Genomic DNA, 19,710 nt, shown 5'->3' on the forward strand with positions numbered 1-19,710 from the left:
ACAGTCTGCTCTTTCCAGACAATGAGTTAAAGTCAAACAATGACAGCAAACAATTAAGTTTATTTTGTTTTGTTTTATTTTATCATTATTTTTTTTACGGAGTCTTTTACCCCTATGCAGTTTGGTTCTCGAAATAAATCCAATCTATCAATTGTATCATATTTCACGGTCTTGCCCCCGCCGTAACTATAGGACCGCGGCACGAAATATGCACGTAGCCCACGCGTCCGAGTTGTTATCTAATAAATGATTAATAAAATTCACCTATCTGACACACCATATAAAGTGCTGACCCCAATTTTTAGCTGTTAAATTCTTCCGGTGGTACGATCGCTCTTTCATTGACTGAATGAACACGGCATTTCCCGTGATTGCACAAATTGGGTACAGAAGCCTTAAAACGGGCAAACGAGATTTCTTTTCCCCGGGGTGGGGGGGGGGGGGGGCCTGAATTTTCTTTTCTTTTCGACAAGACGTGCCAGACTCCCCGCCGTTGAGGGCAGTATATAGGAAATGCAATGGGTTCAAGTGGGGAATATTTTTTAATTTTTTTTGAGTCAAGATTAAAATTTGCCGAATTTAACAACTCTCTTTTTGCAACGTCAGTGTTTGTTCTTATTCCTCCATGGTTACAGGGAATATCATCATCATAATCATGGCAAGTCTGAAGGGAATATACAACATTTGCTTTTGCTGTAATTTTCAGAAATGGATGAATTAGGGGGGGGGTTAGTATTTTTACAGCAAATATTGTTACATGGACTTGTTTGAAGTTTTGTGTTCCTACACATGACATAGATGCTGGGGGGAAAAAAACTAAGAAAAAACATCATTTTCCTGTAGTCTGGTTCCCTGACCCCACTTGAAACGGAGCAATTTGTAGACGTCAAGGACTTGTTAGGTCAGGGAACCAGTCTAGCTGGCTTGTTCCCATTCATAGGTGTGGAATCGATTGCAAACAAAATGCGGACTAACTAAATATATATATTGGGGGCAGTATTAAAAGCCAGTTTTTCCAATGCTGGTCGGCTGACCAGCGTCGGAATTTGATACAAAGTCTTGAAAATCTTTTCTTGAAAATGACTACACACCTGGTGCCATGATACAGGATGCTTTAGACTGTCATTCACTAACAGTCCAGTAAGGTATTTCATAATAAATTGGTAGTTTTGTTTTTTGATGTTTGCAAATGTTGTATATTCCCTTTAAATAAATGCCAGTTTGAATGGTATTATTTTCATATTAAGAAAGACATTATTTCATCTATTGTCTTTATAAAGACATACTTTATTCATTTGATTTCGAAGCAGAGAGTCAAGATTATAACTTACTAGTACAAAACTATATTATATATCACTAGCAGCATTACTTTATATTTTTATTTCAAGATGCGACGATTAAGTGCCTAATCAAAAGGCGTGTCAGGCTTTCTTTATATTACTTCAATTACTTTGGCTTACAAATTTAAATGTTACAACCAATGAATTGCCATGTGGAAATGCTCGGCATTTTAAATTTTGTGATTCAGTTTTGACTCAGATTTGGGACTCGGTTTTATGTCCGAGTTTTGTGACTCAGTTGTGTAACTCAGTTTTATGACTCAGTTCTGCGACTCACATTGACTCGATTCCGTGACTCAGTTCTGTGTCTCAGTTGTGAGAGTCAGTTGTGTAACTTAGTTTTATGATTCAGTTCTGCGACTCAGTTTGACTCAATTCTGTGACTCAGTTCCGTGTCTCCGTTGTGAGAGTCAGTTGTGTAACTCAATTCTGCAACTCAGTTTCACTCAATTCTGTGACTCAGTTCTGTGTTTCAGTTGTGAGTCAATTGTGTAACTCAGTTTTATGACTCAGTTCTGCGACTCAGTTTGACTCAATTCTGTGACTCAGTTCCGTGTCTCCGTTGTGAGAGTCAGTTGTGTAACTCAATTCTACAAATCAGTTTGACTCAATTCTGTGACTCAGTTCTGTGTCTCAGTTGTGAGAGTCAGTTGGGTAACTTAGTTTTATGAATCAGCTTCTCGACTCAGTTTGACTCAATTCTGTGACTCAGTTCTGTGTCTCAGTTGTGAGAGTCAGTTGGGTAACTTAGTTTTATGAATCAGCTTCTCGACTCAGTTTGACTCAATTCTGTGACTCAGTTCTGTGACTCAGTCTACTCCAAGGATAATTAATTAGCTAAAATTAAGCTAATTAGCTAATTTTGATTATGTTACTTTTAAAATAAATTAAATAATGGTCTGCCAGTCGCATTAAAAACAGGGCAAACCTTAAATTTCATGTCTGACTTTACACTTTATTCCCCCCAAAAAATAAATCCCAATGCTTGACCCCAAAAAGGATAGTCTCTCAAAATCTGATTACACTTCCCGAACTTTCTACAGGGCAAAGATACGATTAAGAATTCGGCAGTCGCTTTCAATGTACATAAGTATCCAACTTATTAAGTAAGAATTGAATTTAAACAAACAACTTAAAGGTATTGCTTTGAAGAACATGAAAATGCTGGAAAAGGAATATGTTGAGAAAATATAACAACCAGGCATTTAATATTGTCATTCACCCAAGCCTCTGTGTGAGAACTGATATCTTTCAAAAAACAACCGAGATATCTGCAGTCATTACAACACACACACCATCATTATTGCACCAACTTGACCTCAGGTCACGGCGGTGGGTAGTGAGGAACGCAATACAAACCTGGTATCCTGACCCAGTCGGCGCCCATCATACGGTCTCTATGTGATGCCTGGTTGAGGTTTCACTGGTGTCCCGCACCCGCTGGGCACCCACTGGTAAGTCTTTGATCAGTTGGGTCTCCCGATAGGTCGCCTGCAAGGTCGAAGGTTAAACTGTGGTCAAAGGTCAAACTACAAAGATCAACCTACGTCAAATTATGGTCAAAGGTCAACTACACTCAAGGCCAAACTAAAGTCAAGGACAAAGTTGTCAAATGTCTAACCACAAAGGCCAAACTATGGTCAAGAGTCAAACTACATGCATAGTCAAAGGTCAAACTATAGCCAAGAGTCAAACTATGGCCAAAGGTCAACCTATGGTCTAGTGTCAAACTGCATTAATAGTCAAAAGTCAAACTATGGTCAAGAGTCAAACTATAGTCAAGAATCAAACTATATGGTCAAGAGTCAAACTATGGGCAAATGTAAAACTATGGTCAAGAGTCAAACTATAGTCAAAGAGTCAAGCTATGGTAAAGAGTCAAACTATGGTTAAAGGTCAAACAACAAAGGTCAGAATACAGTCAAAGGTCAAACTCTAGTCACACATCCAGAAACGTAGGTTTCATGGCATTCAATGAATATTTTACTGAGTTTATTATTTTTTTCACAAATCTGCACTATAAAAGGTTTACCTGTGTGAGAAATTCTCGGAGGACAGTGAAGTAACCATGGCAACGCCAGGTTTCATTGTGAGTGCCCCCTTCAAACCTGATCAGCTGCTTGTTCTTAGTACCACATCGCTGGATGAGAGAACAATTCGAATATATGTTAAATTTTAACAAAAGCAGGAATCAGTATATGAAAATCTCACCTCACGACGCAAGTTTTGAAAAATCATTTAGCGGTTTAAATAAGAAACAATCAGAGAGGCAAATATTGGAATGGAACGGACTGGTACCCCATGTCTTACCAGGAATAACTCATGCATCATCTTAGATGGGACCAGCTCATCCTCAACCCCAGAGATGAACAGAGTAGACGTTCGTATATGCTTGACTTTATTGATGGAAAAATACTAGAGGAAAATAAAAAAAATGTTATTGGAAAACAATATTTATTTTCCAGTTAATATCTGAACTATTTAATCTACTTATACCAAAGACAATTTGGCATAGCACCCTCGGCCCTCGGGTGTTCAAACTTCATATCCAACATCACAGCAGTCAACAATTGTTTTGTTATATCGTGCCAATAAGTCAAAAAGATGAATGGTTGTAGCTTACTCTGTGAGAAATAAATTAAACCACTGCGATGTAACCTTTGATAACTGAAGGTTTTGATGTCCTGCCGGACATGAGACTGAGCGGTTGACGTTGCAGTTCTCATTGCGCGAAGCTAGCGCGCCGGTAGGTTCCATGCGCACGCAACGCGCTCAATGAAATCAGTGCGGTATCACTGATCTCCACGTAACAATGGATAAAGCGTGTGACATGCGTTTTTTAGACCAGACACATGGCTGTTCTACAGGGAAAGTAAAAAAAAAAAAACCCCAAATGTCAGGACCATTATTTTAGTGAAGTTCTGCATGTAGCACTTTCAAAATCTAGGACATGAAAGCCCTATTCATAAGCTTTCTTTTAGTACAAGAATCATTCAAATCACTCATGCATTTTTCAAGTTACGGAATTTTAATCACAAAGACCGTTTTAAGGTTGTGTCCACGGATCACATGAAGGTCAGTGTTTTTTCAGCAAAATGAACACAAATCACATAGGGATGTGTGAATTTGTTTTCGTTTTGCTGAAAGCACGCACACCTTTTTTGTGATCCGTGGACAGAACTTTAAAACTGTGTTTGTGTTTAAAATTCCGTAACTTGAAAAGTGCATGAATGATTTGAATGATTCTTGTACTAAAAGAAAGCTTATGAATTGGGCTTTCATATTCTAGATTTGGAAAGTGCTACATGCAGAACTTCACTAAAACAATAGTCCTGACATTTGGGTTTCACTTTTTTTTTACTCACCCTGTTGACCAATGAAATTACAGTGTCCAAGCACACGATGTAACAATAGGCCATAATTTGAATAAGGCCTATCAAATTAAAGGAACTTACCTGATTTTTGACTAGGAATAACGGTACCCATCGCAAAAGGCCCGTGCGAAAAATCACGGTGCCCATATCCGGGATGCTCGTAAACGTGTTCTCTATCACGAGACCCGCGATCTTGCCCCTGTTGACCGTCTGCGAGGCTAGGTTGATGGCAACGGCGCCACCTAGTGACCGACCGAAGACAACTATGCGTCGCGTATCGATGTCGCCACGTCTGTGGAGGTAGTCGAGGGCGGCTTGGGCATCGAGGTAGAAACCTAAAGTAACAGTGAGAAATGACAGGGAAAACATGGTTTTTAAAATTTCGTTGTTAGCTGCGGGATAGCAGCTCAACCAATCATCACGTCTGTCTGTTAGTTAGTAACAAACGTTGACATTGTCTATTGCTCCTACAAATTTCGACCGACTTCAGCCAAACTTTGTCAAAAGTATCAGTAGCCCAGCCCCAACATGTCACATGACCAAACTGGGGTCAAAGGTCATTATGGGGTCACTGGGTTCAAAAATCATCTTCTTTTCTTTCTTTTTTTTTTTACTCAAAACACTACTCCTTCCAGAAATTACATGGCACTATCACGTGACTCATGCATGAACACGAATTCGTTGGCCCGCAGCTTCTGAGATCCGATCGAGCTTGTTAACAGTTTAAAAAGTGTCATCCCTTTCCCGCCCCTGTTCCTCCTCTAACCCCGCCCCTTCTTCCCTGTCCCACCTCCTCGTACCAGCCTCATTTTTCTTACCAGCCTCACTGGGCCGCCCCTCGCTTCGGCCGAAACCTCGGTATTCTAGAAATAGAATATTGCAGCCGCACATGGCATAGAGTCCGTGGGCATTAAAATACCTGTCGCAAAAAATAAAACAAAATCAGAATTTCATTAAAAAAGTTCAATGGCTAATTTCACAATTGCTTCATAAGAACAGCAAACAACTACACGGATTTGGTAAGCACAGAACTTCGCTTAGCAGAGAAAATATCCACTTAGCCTAAACCGGTTACCAGCCAAAATGACACACACTCTATATTGCTTTTAACCGGTTCTCATCTGTTGTTTTTTGCTGAGCACAGTACTATTTTCTGTTAAGCCTAACTCCCTAGGCATTTTTGCTAGGATGCAACCTCAATCCTGCAAAATCCTCCAACTGCCTCCATGTAGAAATTGCATACAGCTTCAAACCTCAAAAATCATCCATTATTTCTTGAATGTGCTCCTTGGAGGGGTGACCAGTGCCTTAATCCTGCAAAATCCTCCAGCAATCACTGTCAATATGTTGAGGCAGAGCCAGTGACATCCTGGAGCAGTGCGGAGGATTTCAAGTCTCATCTAGGCCTAAATTTATGCAAGGCTGAGAATAAACAACACAACTTCCAGCCTAAAACTTGACACAGCGCATCCTCCAAAATCAGCCGCATATTTTGCCATATAGCTCAATTCTGCAAAATCCTCCATTTTGCAAAGAGGGTTTTGGAGGATTTGGGAAGGTTAGGGTTAAGGACATTTGGACAAGATCACAAAATGTCGCCCCTTTCCCTTACCTATGCGCAATATTTCCCGCGTTCCCATGGAAAAACAAAACTGTCGGCGCTCGGCTAAAGAGCGGTTCGGCCTGTTTGAAGAGCACAGCGCTGACCCTGACTCTGTCCGAGGTTTGTAGGTAGAGGTCTTCGTAGGGTAGGCCCGTGGATTGAGGTGGAGCCACGTAGAATCTGGAAGACTCCGGTTCGTCAGGGAAATACAGGAGTTTGTCTTGGATATTGTATGCCAGCCCTGAGTATGGGAACAGAAAAAAGGAATATAATTATCAAAGAATCTGAAACAAGACGAACAGTTTAGAGTAGTCAATGTGAACTCCATTCCGGATAGAAACAAATTAACAGGAAGAAAGTTCGAATTTTTAACCTCTTGCAGCCCAAACCTAAATACAAAATCTATACAAGATTTTAATGGGCTCTACATCCTTAACACTAACCGCCCTGAATCCTTCATAATCCTCTTTGCCAAAGTGGAGGAATTTGGAGGATTGGTACTTGGTACTTGGTTGATTCTTCTCCTAAGGACTCCGCAGGGGAGTATAAACAGGAGGCCAGAAACACCGGGGGAAACCCCTTCTCTTAGCGATAAGTGTTACTGGGTTCTTTTACGTGCATTGCATTACACAATGCATGTGACCTCCGGCTTTACGTCCCATCCGAAGGATGAAGCAATAATGGTTAAGTGCCTTGCTTAAGGGCACAAGTGTCCAGACCCAGGCTCGAACCCATGCCACTGCTGCCTCTGAAACACCAAAGTGTGAGTCCGGTGCTCTTAACCGCTAGGCCATGACACTCCACCTTACATGGCAAAAGTGTGTTACTGATTTCGTAGGATGCACTTTGTCAAGGTCTTGGGCCGGACCTTGTGTTGTTTTTGCTCAGCCATGCATAAATTTAGGCCTGGATTATGCTTTAAATCCTCCGTACTGCTCCAGGATGTCACTGGCCAAGCCTCAACACAAAGACAGTCACTGGCGCAGGATTTTGCAGGATTCAGGCAGTGGTCACCCCTCCACTGACCATATTCAAGAAATAATGGAGGAATTTGCAGGATTGAGGCTATATGCTATTTTTCCATGAGGCCAATTGGAGGATTTTGCAGGATTGAGGCTACATCCTAGCAAAACGGCCCAGGGAGTTAGGGTTAAACCATTGTTTCTAAAACTTGGACGTTTTTAAAGGTGGTGTTTTTTTAGAATCCCGGAATCCCGAAAAATAGATACTAAATATACCTTAATCAATATAAGTTATGTTTTTAGAATCCCGGAATCCCGAAAAATAGATACTAAATATACCTTAATCAATATAAGTTATGTAAATTGACAATGATATTTATAATTACTTATGTCTTCTTCAAATACCAGACGTAAAAATGACCCTTTCCTCAACAAAAAGCTGGCCAAATACGATACAAATACATTCAGCAGTGAAAATTCCTTTAAAATGCTTTTGAAAAATGCTTTACAATTCCACAGATCAAAGGAATTAACAACTGAATGGATATTCACAAACTCACCCAAAATAGCTACCAATGCCAACACCAGCGCAAGCGTGGTGCCGTAAAACAAGTACACGAGCACGAGTACCAGTATCCAAGCGGTGCACAGACCCCAGAACGTAGCTATGACATAGTTCAGTAAGTTGTAAAACAGCCGACAGAGTATGCTACACTTTGATGACGATTTCTTTTTGGCCGAGTTTCTCTTGGGACTTGGATTAGACCTAAAAAGAAGAATTTGGTACCCGTTTAAAAGTGGAAGCTCCAAATGAAGTGGCTGAAGATTTTCTTACAAACTTGACAACTTATGCCATCCCAACTATGATATTACAGATTTGAACTGGCCAGCTGACGCCCACAAGCTCGGTGGTTGAGTGGCAAGACGTCTGCCTAGTGCAGTCCTGGGCGTGGGTTCGAGTCCCACCCGAGTAGGCTCGTGAATTCTTTCTCACAAGCTCTTCGACAACGCTGAGTACACAGTGCTCATAAAAATTGCGTTGACGAAGACAATACCTGATATTAAAATATGATAGTTAAAGTTAATATACATCATTTGCTTTTGCTGTAATTTTCAGAAATCGATGGAATTGGGGGTTGGAAATATATAGCAAATATAGTTACACTGACTTTTTTTAGGTTTTGGGTTTGAAAATGCTATAAAAACCAAGAAAAACAAACATTTTCCTGTAGTCTGGTTCCCTGACTCCATATAAGCAGAAACAGAGCAGTTTACATACATTGGGGAATTGTAAGGTCAGGGAACCAGTCTAGCTGGCTTGTACCCGTTCATAGGTGTGTAATCGATTGCAATCAAGTGCGATGGTCAATTGGGGCCAGTATTTGAAAAAAAAGCCAGTTTTTTTCCAACGCTGGTCGGCCGACCAGCGTTGGAAATTGATACAAAAATACCACTTTTCTTGAAAATGACAGTATACATGTACCAGGTGCCATGATTTTACAGGATGCTTTACACTGTCATTCACTAACAGTCCAGCAAGGTATTTCAAAATGATTTGGTAGTTTTATTTTTTGATGTTTGCAAATGTTGTATTTTCCCTTTAACCCTCCTGCTATTATTTTAAGCAGTCACAGACAGTCAAAATTCACTTTCACTTCCCTGCTACACTTTTAACAAAGGCTAGTCACCAGCAGTCAGATCATATGTCAAGCAAACACTGTGACTAGTCAAACTGGGTCAACAAACAAAGCAGGCAAGTTGTGGTCATAGCTGTTTTATCACTCACCCGCAGTCAAAGCATAGCTGTATCAAGTTACTTATTAAAGCAGGCCAAGGCAGTCAATCCTGCTTTATGTGGGCTGGGAATTCTTAAGGGTTGAAAACACTCGCTTGATTGATTTTGACTGCAAGGACAACTTGGCACAGAATGTATGTTTGCATAGGAGGGTTTATCTTAGTAAGGTCATGCGGCTGTGCAAAGTTTTGTTACTGAACTCAAGTCAAACCGAAACTTGTAATTCTAATAAATGAGTCTTTTCTTTCTAAGTACCTGGTGTTTTGGACACTTTCTTGAGGGGCGCTGGTCGCAGGCCGGCTGGGGTGGCCCACCTCCTCTTGACGGTCACTCATGTTTTGTCCGTGGTTCGAATCCTCCACACCCTCTGAGGGATTCATGAGGTAATGACGCAGTTCGGAGTCAAACGGCAGATTTTGGCGTCTCATACCGAGCGTTACAGCACTGTTGAGTGTGCTTTTGTTTCACACGTTTCGTTCATATTCAGTCCAGTTTTACGAGACTACTTTGCGCAGAATGCTGATTCTGGCCGGGAAAGTTACTTAGACGAACTCCCTGGTTGAGGAAAGAAAAGTTGTCAATTATTTTTACATGAACACAGTGGAAGAACAAACAACTAGGCCAACACCAAATTTTGTGTGAAAACTTGGTCATTGTGATCCAACACTAAGTTGTCTGGCCATCATAAAATAATTTTTTTGGGATAAATTTCGCCTTGTAATGAATTATCAGACATCAGAAAGCGATAACATGTCCTAAAAAGTGAAATTTCGCAGGGAAAATATTGAAGCATTAGTGAGAAAACATTTTACAGACCAGTCTCGTTTCTTGCTCCATATGCTCGACATAGCCTAGGTTGTACACAGGGTGTCAAGTGACGTCCACATGATAATGGAATTCTTTCCAAAAATTTTTTGAAAATGTCGCTAATAAACTGGGCCGGGCGGGCCTGGAGTTGAACCCTGTGCTGTGAGGGATCTCTCACTCATGAAAAAATGCGCTATCCACTCGGCCACAGGTGCTGCACAAAATACGAAGGTGGTAATATACCTTTTATATTATTATTGTAGGCCAATTCGTATACGCGTCAAAGAGGGCGCTGTACAATCTTCCTGGCTAGCGCTTAACGTCACTGTGAACATGCTGAATTATGAATATCCGGCTAAAATTGTCTTATCTTTTTCTTTCATTTACAAAACAAGTGTGTCCCACTTAAACACTTTTTCTTTAACATTACTTCCCAGTGTAAATGTTAATTACTAGTACAGACAAAAGACATGCCATTGAACGTGATTGCAATTAATTATTCGACTTGTGATCCTTTTCACTTACAATTTACATTTGATGAACAGGGCAGCCATCTTTAAACTGACGTATATTTCGTCAATAGGTGGCGCTCTGTATAAAATACGGTCGGTCGTCTGCTCTGCGCCCGCACATTAGCCTGGGTGGGTCACAGGTTTATGAAAACTTTAAATAAGTTTTTATAGTATTTAATTTTACTCTTTCTTGCTGTAACAAATATTTACCAACTAACTAAAGGCTGCGAAGATTTGGATTGAAAGTTGAGCCCTGCTTTTTAAGCCCGATATGAGTAAATTAATTGAATAAAAATTTGGCGATGTCACTGCCAAGTGCGCCAGAGCAACTTTGTAGTTTCGATTCTTGAAAAATCTAATTTCACAAAGTCGGTAAATAATGCAATTTCTATTTATTTATTTTTTTAACGACACGTACCTGAATTTGGGTTTGGGATCCCATTTCACTTACGGTGTCAACTTTAAGGTTAGCCCCAAAACTCACGAGTTTGTGACGTCGGCCTTTACACCGGGCATCCTAACTTATCCCCGGTTGTTCCACGATCGAGCTCTCGCGGGCCTAGGGCCAGGGTGCAACCCCGCAATAAAATTCCCACAGACACAAGTGCTAAATGCCCATACTTCAAAATTCTTTGTAAAAATACTCAGACCTCTCACAGGTTTTTTAGCTGCACAGAAAATTGATGATCAAAAATGTCATCTTTCATTTTCTTTTCATTTTTTGGTGGGTTGACCATTGACTTTTCGAGGAATTCTCACTCAAAGAAGATGACCCCTTTTTTCCCCAAACCAGAAAAGTAGCCATCTTGAAAAACAATCCCTCCACAACGTGGCAAAATAGTGCCACTTTCGAGCCCAATTGCCGTCCAAAAAGCTCATATTTGGTAGCCCCAAGTCCAGGCCACAGGTTCATTGCAATATCTCTTCAATTGCCCCACTTTTATGGCGCTCAGAACTCTCTAATATATGATTACTTTTATTCATGAGCTCGGCGGATGGGATTAAGCCTCAGTATTGGCCGGTGTGCGCCCCTAGCCTAGAGTCAAACCATAGATCTAGAGCAAACCTAGCATCATGCAGCTGAATAATTCATACAGTTCTATTTTAGCATAAATAATCCACAACACTGTAAGACCATTCCATTATCCCCTGTCAAAAATGAATTCCTTGACATTTCGACGGAACTTATCGGGAAATCACGTTTCCGTTTCTGTGACATCACGGCACCTATAAATGCCGCCCCCTAGAGGCACGTCCCGCCCGACGAGTGACGCATCCATATCCCGTGACCCCGGTATGATGACGTCAACGGGGGGAATAACCGTTCACTCAACGTAGGGACAAATTACTCTAGTACATGTACTTCAATGTAAAAGTATGACTCTTTCATTGACCCATTTTATGCCACCGTAATCTTTTGATCAGATTAATGCAAAACGATAACGACTTCAGGTTTCTTGCATTCTTAAAATATAATTTTGCAAATGCAGTATACTGACTGAAAATAGTTTTCACTTTCCTCTAGTGATCTGGAAGCTTGATGCATGCCACTGGGCCATGTTATAGCCAGATGCATGGACCATGTTAGACAGATGCATGGGCCATTTTAAAAACGAGAAAACTTGCAAATTATTTTGTCCATGACGAACACACTTTGAACTCACAAAACAATGACAACGCACGATATCAAGCTCAAACTTTATTGGCAATTTTTTAACAGTGTGAACTCATTAATGTATTATGTAAACATGATAAACCGGTTTCAAAAGATACTAACCAAGTTCTGAAATGTCCACTGATTACTGATCATTAACCTTAAGCACCACAAGAAAAGTTGACAATCCACAATCTTTTTGGAACGCACTTCTACGTCTGTCAAACTGCTTTAATGGACCGATCCAGTAAGCCCCTCCCACTGCGCACGTGGGCAAATTAACGCGTGCTCCTCTCCAATGCCACACTGCATTTTCCTGCCGCGCGCATCATACGCGCGTGCACGCATGCCGGACTTTTGTGCACGCATGTCGGACATAAATCACGCCTGTGATTGGTCAGAATACCATGGGGCGGTGCTTACTGGATCGGTCCATTTCGACAGGCTGCTGCAGGCCTGCATGGATAATGCGACTTTAATTGACTTATAACCCAAGTTGCATGATCTAACATTGTTTTCACACGATCATTCGGCATATGTCAATGCTTCCACAATTTACATGGATTTAAAGTTGGATGGTAGGGCAATAACATGCAACAATCCACAAGTTTCTAAATCAAATAGTTTTCTAGATACGGTGAGATATCAATTAATTTCTGTCACTTTCTTTCTGTCAGTTAGTGTGTTTACAAAAATCCCGTGTGCGCAGGCTTGTCAGCGCGCTCCCGACCTGGCGCATGGCCGAAGCGGCTGGCTCGGGTTGATTATAAAAATGTACATGTATATGATATCATTATTTTGTTATTACTTAAGCTTCGCAACGGTTTATGTTACACGCTCTACATCCACGCTATGAACTGATGGTCCAGATAACACATGACATATCACTGAACCATAAACGGGCCGGAATCCACCGAGAACTGTATACCCCTGGGCTTGGAAGGAAAAGTCTCCTTCGCTGTTTCTTGACAGCTGAGAGATAAGGAAATCTCCTTCCTCCTTTCACTCCTCAGTTGAACGACTGCCAGGTATTAAGCGCAAGATGGTCAAACTTTAGAGGGGAAATTCCAGTCCACCGTACAGCGGTCAATTTTGGTGGCAGAAGTGTACAATAATAGTTCGTTCTGTCAACAAAATAATTTCTGCCTTTCAGGTTTGGCCAAATTGGACGTCCTTGCCCTTTTAGTCCTCACCCCTTATAGAGTAGGGGCGTACAGAACTGCCATAAACACATTTTTAAAAAGGTCCTTTACCTTCCATCCAGTATCTGTTTCAGAAAAAAATGCACCGCAGTCCCAGCCCTGCTTAATTTTAAAGAGATTACAAGCTTTCTAACGCCCAAGTTTTCAGGAAACTATCTTTCCGATTTTGGGTGTTTCTCCGGCCCGCCGAAAAAAAATCTATCGCGCATGCGTAATGCAAGTGCTGCCGGCCTTCCAATCTCTGGGGCGCTAAACTCAAACTTTTTGGTGCCTGGGAAAGGGGTCTGCTTGCACGCAGCATGGACATTATTTTACATCAGCCAGATTTATTCAAAATAACCCGTCTAAAATTGGCATGAAATGTTAAAAACAATCCTTGGTTTTTCACTGTCGTTCACTAGACATGCATTCAGGGGCGGCGGAACCGGGGGGGGGGTGCACTTGCCCCTCTTGCGGACATAACAGTGCCCCCTCGAACATTAATGTGCCCCCTAGAGATGAAAACAAACCTGGTCCTCAACTTTCCGATAATTGTATTCAGTAACCATTTCCCAAAATAGTATAGAGAGTTCTGATAGGAACGAGGGATATGAAAACCAAGCCCCAAAACCCTAACCCATGCTTAGTTTGCATAATTGCAGGTTTTGAAGAGCGTACCCTATTTTGGAAGATGGTATTAGCCCCCCCCCCCCTTGTTTTATGGAGGCAAAATGCTGGATACGCTGCAGCACCGAAGGAAGATGCCTTTTACTGAGGAGTGCCCACTTTTTTTGGTGGTGACCCCCCCCCCCGTTTGAAAACCGTTCCGCCACCGCTACATGCATTGTGGTAATATTTAAGAAATACGATGTGAAACTACCCAACATTTCCACCTACTTTCTTACTACTTTCTTACATTATAAATAATGAACGTTTAACTAGCTCTTGTCTATACCATGCATTTTATTGTACAGTACTTTTTTAGTCGTGCACTAACCGCAGAGCTCTAAATGACGACTTTCTTGTTTCGCGCCAAACATCACAATAAAACATTCTATTTATAAATCCACCGTCAATTTAATGGCGGTGGGCGTTCACTGAGTAACAATACGCCGCCTCCTATTGTTGAAGTCTCGTCCTCGAAGACTCGAGTACAAAGTCTCGTGAGGGTCCCGAGAATTGGGGTCCAGATCCACATAGTCTGGTATCGGCAATCCAAGCTGGTAGTTCCGACGCATCTGCTGCGTCACATAAGCGTTCATGTAGTCGCTAAGGGTGTGGCTTGTACGGGGTGTAGTGAGCGAATCGGAAGGGTGGAGCGATCCCTGTTCGCAACTGGTCGCTCGAGAGCAGTCCGTGAGTGAAGTGACGGTGGAATTGGAGCAATGTCTTAAAACAGACATATCGCTGTTTCTGAGCCTCTTGCTGTCGCGTCTTTCAGCCTCCTCCACGCGTATGGTGAATGTCTTTCTGCGGTGGCAGCGCGTGTACCACACGCAGAACGCTAACGCGCACGCGGCAATGGTTCCTTGGAACGTCGTCACCACGGCTATGACCAATGGTGTCCAACTGCACGCGTACGTTGGAACTGGATGCGACTCAGGGGAGGAGTCATCGTAATAAAGTTGCCCATCAAAAGACACGGCATTTGTGCAAGGGCAAGCAGCCCGCAGACGGACCAAAATCACTCGAGAACTTGTCAGGGTTCTCACGATACATCGGTAACTACCCATGTCACTTTTTCGCAGAGGGTGAATTCGCAAAGACCCGTCCCGTTTCAACTTGAAGCGGCTGTCCAGGCCTGTGACGGGGCGACCGTGGGGATGTAGCCACTTCACCCGGGGATAGGGGGCCAAGTCTTTCGTTCCGCAGTGTAGCACGACGTTCTGGCCGTCCACACCGTAAATGACGAGAGGTAAATTTGGCAACTCCGCGTTCCCGTCCGCCCCGGCCTCGCCGCTCGTGCCAACTACCCCTGGGAGTCCGGCGATCACGGACGAGTTGACTGCTACAGATGACAAGGTTGTCAAAATCCCAGAATCTGTAGGTTGTCCTGGTTTGTTGTTCGACGCACCTGACTCATTTTGAGTGTGGTTTGGAGACCCTGTGGCTCCACCATCTGGAAAGTTTCCTAATGTGCCATTGGAGTTTGACGAGCCGTTTTGATGGACGCCAGGTCCCCCAGGATCGACTGCTGGTTTCTCTGAGTTTCCATTTCCTCCTGCAACCCCTGGCCTCGCGGTATGGTTAGTGTCTTGATTTGGCCAGCCGTATCCAGACGTTGGCCGCAGTGGTTCGAACGGTGGAGGCCTTCCGGGCGGTCTGGGTCGCGAAGGATTTTGTCCAGAAGGGTTTGGATTGAATGCGTTGGGACTTCCGTCCGGTGGAAGGCCAGGTCGTGGGTTTGGAGTGACAAACCCTGTGCGTTCTGGGTCCCTCGTTGGTTTCGGCATCGGTATTGGTATTGTGGTTGCCTGAGAAGGTCCCTGTCCAGGATCTAATGCTACTCCTGGATCCTTAGTAGGTCTTAGTGGAGGAGGGATTGCATGATCTGAGTCTCCGGGGATATTATCGAAAAACACCTGTTCGTATCTCTCATTGGCTGTTGCCGGCTTTGTTGTGCTCCCCGCTGAAGGGAAAGACTTCCCACCAGCGGCAGAGTCACCGTGCCCCTGATGAGTGACTGATGTCGCACTTGAGAAACTTTCGTCATATCCTTGAAAGACATAAGATGTTCCATCTCCATTTGTGTTTGGTGGGTGGTGGTCCGTTTGGCAAAGAGATCGAGGGCTTATGGGCATCAATTTATGGCCCCGGAATCTTGGAGGTGCTGAGCAGCGTACAGTTTCTCTGCTCTGTCCGCCACTGTGTCCAGCCAGCCACTGTTGGAGGAACAGAACCCTACAGTCACAGATGAGCGGATTGCTGTTTAGTATCAACTGAACCAAGTCAGGAAGCTTCGGAAGTATATCCGGGAAGGTTTGGAGTTGGTTACTGGCTAAAGAGAGCGTCTGCAACCGGCTCAATCCACTGAAGCTCTCAGATTGTAAGGTGGTTAGCTGGTTTCCGTTTAGGTAGAGACTGAGTAGTCTCTCCAACGGCTCGAAGGCTTCCTCCTGGATCTCCCGCAGGTTGTTGTTGTCAAGTCTCAGGACACTGAGTGATGGGAGACCACTGAAAGCTCCTTGAGACATTCTGGCCATCCCATTCCCGCCAAGATGCAAGGTTGTCAAGGAGCTCAGACCCTTGAAGATTCCGTCAGGAAGGCTGGTCAACCGATTCCCACTTAGATCCAGGATTTGGACCCTCCTGAGTCCCGAGAATGCCCCCTGCTGGATGTGGCTGATCTGATTGTTCCTCAAGTCCATACTCTCGAGGTTGGAGAAGCGCCTGCTAAACTCTTTCTTGCGGAGAGTTGTCAGCGGGTTACCTACCAGCTCTAGATACCGTACTTGCGTGATGCAGCACGGGGAAGGTACCTGGGTAATTCCCGCTCCCTGTGCGCACACGTACTTCAGTGACGCGTAGATGAAACGACAGTCCTCGCCTCGATTGTATCGTGCGTTGTTGCCTTGGTTACCGAGTGTCATGGCGATCAGACCTGTCATCAGTATGACGAGGGCGCAAGTCAGCATCGTTCCGTGCATCTTGTACAAATGAACACAGATCTGTATAAAACAAATACAAAGAGATAATATTCGTAATATGGTAGAAATAACTTCATATTCAGTATTGAAATGTTAATTTCATGTCTTTAGGGACACACAAAAAGGTTTAATCCTTTAGGAACATTATTATGTTTTAGGACATTTCAATACAAAATGACTATTCTATTATCGTCTACAATCGTGAAAGTTGTTCTGGAAAGTCAATATGCCGACATAGTTACGTTTTACACTAAAGCAAGCGAATTTCAGCCTTGTCAGTAAGTTTGTATTTTCAGAAGGGTGCATGCATCATATGGCCATGCCATAAACTCTTCCATACTTTGTCTATAGTGGATAATAGTCTGCATGCAGTGTATCATGGAAATTCCAGTAACTGAATAATCTCTCCCACGCAGACCTACACGTGTAGATTCATATCATAAACACAGCTGACAGCTGAAGTAATCCTTCCGAGAAACTGAAACATAATTATATCCACCGTGGCCTCTACTGTACTAAGAGTCCACGGGACAAGCAGCTCGCACTTGAAGGTCATTGGATCGGTCCATTAAGCCCCGCCCAATGGTGTTTTGACCAATCACAACCATGACTAACGTCCGACATGCGTACACAAAAGTGCGACATGCGTGCACGCGCGTATCACGCACACGCGCGGCTGATGGAACACGCAGTGTGGCACTGGTTGTCCGCGTGCGCAGTGGGCGGGGCTTAATGGGTCGGTCCATCGTCGCGCTAGCTCGGGGCGCTCCCCCTATCAGCAATCAGACGCTTAATTACGCGGATCAGTGGGTAATAACTTAAGCCTTGCTCCTCACTCCAGGGATTTCTGTTCGGTCCGCCAGGGAATTTAGTAATGTCAGAGGTTCTCCCCGATAACAGCGGTGCAAACACCGCCTTTAAGATGTTGGCTTTCCGCGCGCGTCTGTATGAAAACACACAGTTGAAACAACTCAAGGAGACATAGGGCACTGCACCCGATTTCACGAAGCGCTGCGACGCGTCGCAACTCAAGTTACGACGTGTAACACGTCGCAACTCGCGACGCGTCGTATCTTCCATTTCACTAAAGTTGCGATGTGTTGAACGCGTCGTAAGTTCCTTGACAACGGCTTAAAACACGTCGCAAGTTACGACGTGTCTAGTGGTCATCGCAAAATAAGAAGAGTCGTTTCTAAGCCAGTTTTATGCCACAAACATTACATTAACGAGATTATAATACCGAGGCAATGTGTGTAAAGTTGTAAATAGAAAATTCATTGAATAATTATGAATTAGACCGGAATATTAGAGTTGAAATTTCAAAGTAGCTATACAGTCCAATGAGAGCTTGTTTTCCTTCAAAATTGTATCGCACGGCCGCCATTTTGTTATACGTTTTAACAAATTTCGAGCCGAGATCCGACGACTCTTTGTTGAATATCAGACGACTATTTACTGTACGCTGACTAAAGACATAAAACAGTCACCGAGTTGTGCTATAAATACACCTACGACGCGTCGCACTTGCGACGTGTTTAGTGAAATGGATCGCAGGACGCGTCGCAGCTGCGACGCATCGTAGAGATACGACGCGTCGCAGCGCTGCGATGCATCGTAAGTTACGAAGAGTTTGATGAAATCGGGTGCTGGGCTAGTATCTTCTAAAATAAAACCACTTTGCAGTACTATAAGTGTCCCCCCCCCCCCTCCTTTTATCGATTACAACCCAAATAAGGAGGAGCAATTTAATTAGGCCTAAGATTCGACATGAAGCTGAGTAATCAACACGTACGTTTGCGAGATGAGAGCGATCAAGCTACGAAATATCCTTGAACTTCAACTATCATGGACATAATGTAACATCTATTTATATTCCTAAGCGAACATACTCGTCCTTCTTCGTAGTATAAGACCTTTTTGTAAGTGTATAACTGACTTTGGGCCTGCATAATTATACCGGAACCGTCAAATTTGTTTTATTAAAGTTGATTTCCGGCGAGAGGATCAAGTGTAACCTCGAAGAGTGTGGGTGATGTCACTTTAAAGACTCTGAAACGCGAGCTACTCTCGCATTACCAAAGAATGGAACTTCACTCTACTCGAGTGAAAATCCACTCCCGCGGAAGGACCAGACGTTTTTAGAGTGAAATTCATTCAGTCAGTGAGCACATTTTTGGGGTTCACAATTTGAACAGAAAACCCTAAAATTGAACAGTGTCTTCGTGAGATGACATCACAGCAACAGCGCCCTCAGTTGTCCAAAAAATAATGGAAAGGTTTTTAAATGTTTAAAGAAGAGTATTACTCAATAACATTAACCAAAAGGGATGGGAAATATTTTTCATACATTGAAGAGGAGAGGAAAGTTGCACACTTCACGAACCCTTTCATATCTCAGTTTGTGTTGCATTGAGGCGACTTGTCCTAGTGATGGGGTGCTTTAATAGATCCTCCCAGCGGGGGGGAAGGGAACCACCCCATGCCAATTATACTTCTGGGACGGGATGGATGAATTTGATCAGAGGCTTTGATGAGATATTAAGCTCTACTTTTGACAAATTGAAAGCCGGATTTTTGCATCGAGAGGTGGATGTGAATATCACGAATGGTATCAATATACAAAGGTATGTCATCTTTAGCTAAAGTTGGTAGATACGTGCTTTTTCAAGATTTCGATTTCTTTTCCGAACGAAATTTAAAGGAATATAATTTCCTGCAACAAATGAATTTGCTTGCCCACTTTTGCAGGCCTTTATACAGTTTTAAAAAAGTGGTTTTAAATGGTGCGCTCCAGTGAAAATAAATTCGCACATTATTCAGAACCGGAATTAGGAT

The 19,710-nt window shown here is 43.0% G+C and overlaps 2 protein-coding genes across 2 annotated transcripts; both read right to left on the minus strand.

The window, feature by feature from the left end:
• Window positions 1-1,257: 1,257 nt before the first annotated feature.
• Window positions 1,258-10,447, minus strand: LOC119724374 (protein ABHD13-like). Its single transcript, XM_038195396.1, has 9 exons — window positions 10,407-10,447; window positions 9,330-9,629; window positions 7,840-8,045; window positions 6,327-6,558; window positions 5,533-5,633; window positions 4,796-5,049; window positions 3,651-3,755; window positions 3,373-3,480; window positions 1,258-2,831 (listed from the first exon to the last, which is right to left on the minus strand). The coding sequence occupies exons 2-9, from the start codon at window positions 9,500-9,502 to the stop codon at window positions 2,727-2,729; spliced, it is 1,284 nt and encodes a 427-aa protein (XP_038051324.1). The 5' UTR covers window positions 9,503-9,629; window positions 10,407-10,447; the 3' UTR covers window positions 1,258-2,726.
• Window positions 10,448-14,173: 3,726 nt separating this feature from the next.
• On the minus strand, window positions 14,174-16,890 carry LOC119725045 (leucine-rich repeat extensin-like protein 5). The gene has a single exon (XM_038196410.1). It carries the CDS (start codon window positions 16,873-16,875, stop codon window positions 14,323-14,325), a length of 2,553 nt encoding a protein of 850 aa, XP_038052338.1. The 5' UTR covers window positions 16,876-16,890; the 3' UTR covers window positions 14,174-14,322.
• Between the last annotated feature and the right edge of the window lie 2,820 nt (window positions 16,891-19,710).

The sequence above is a fragment of the Patiria miniata genome, unplaced genomic scaffold, assembly GCF_015706575.1.
Source record: "Patiria miniata isolate m_02_andy unplaced genomic scaffold, ASM1570657v1 HiC_scaffold_18, whole genome shotgun sequence".
Lineage (NCBI taxonomy): Eukaryota > Metazoa > Echinodermata > Asteroidea > Valvatida > Asterinidae > Patiria > Patiria miniata.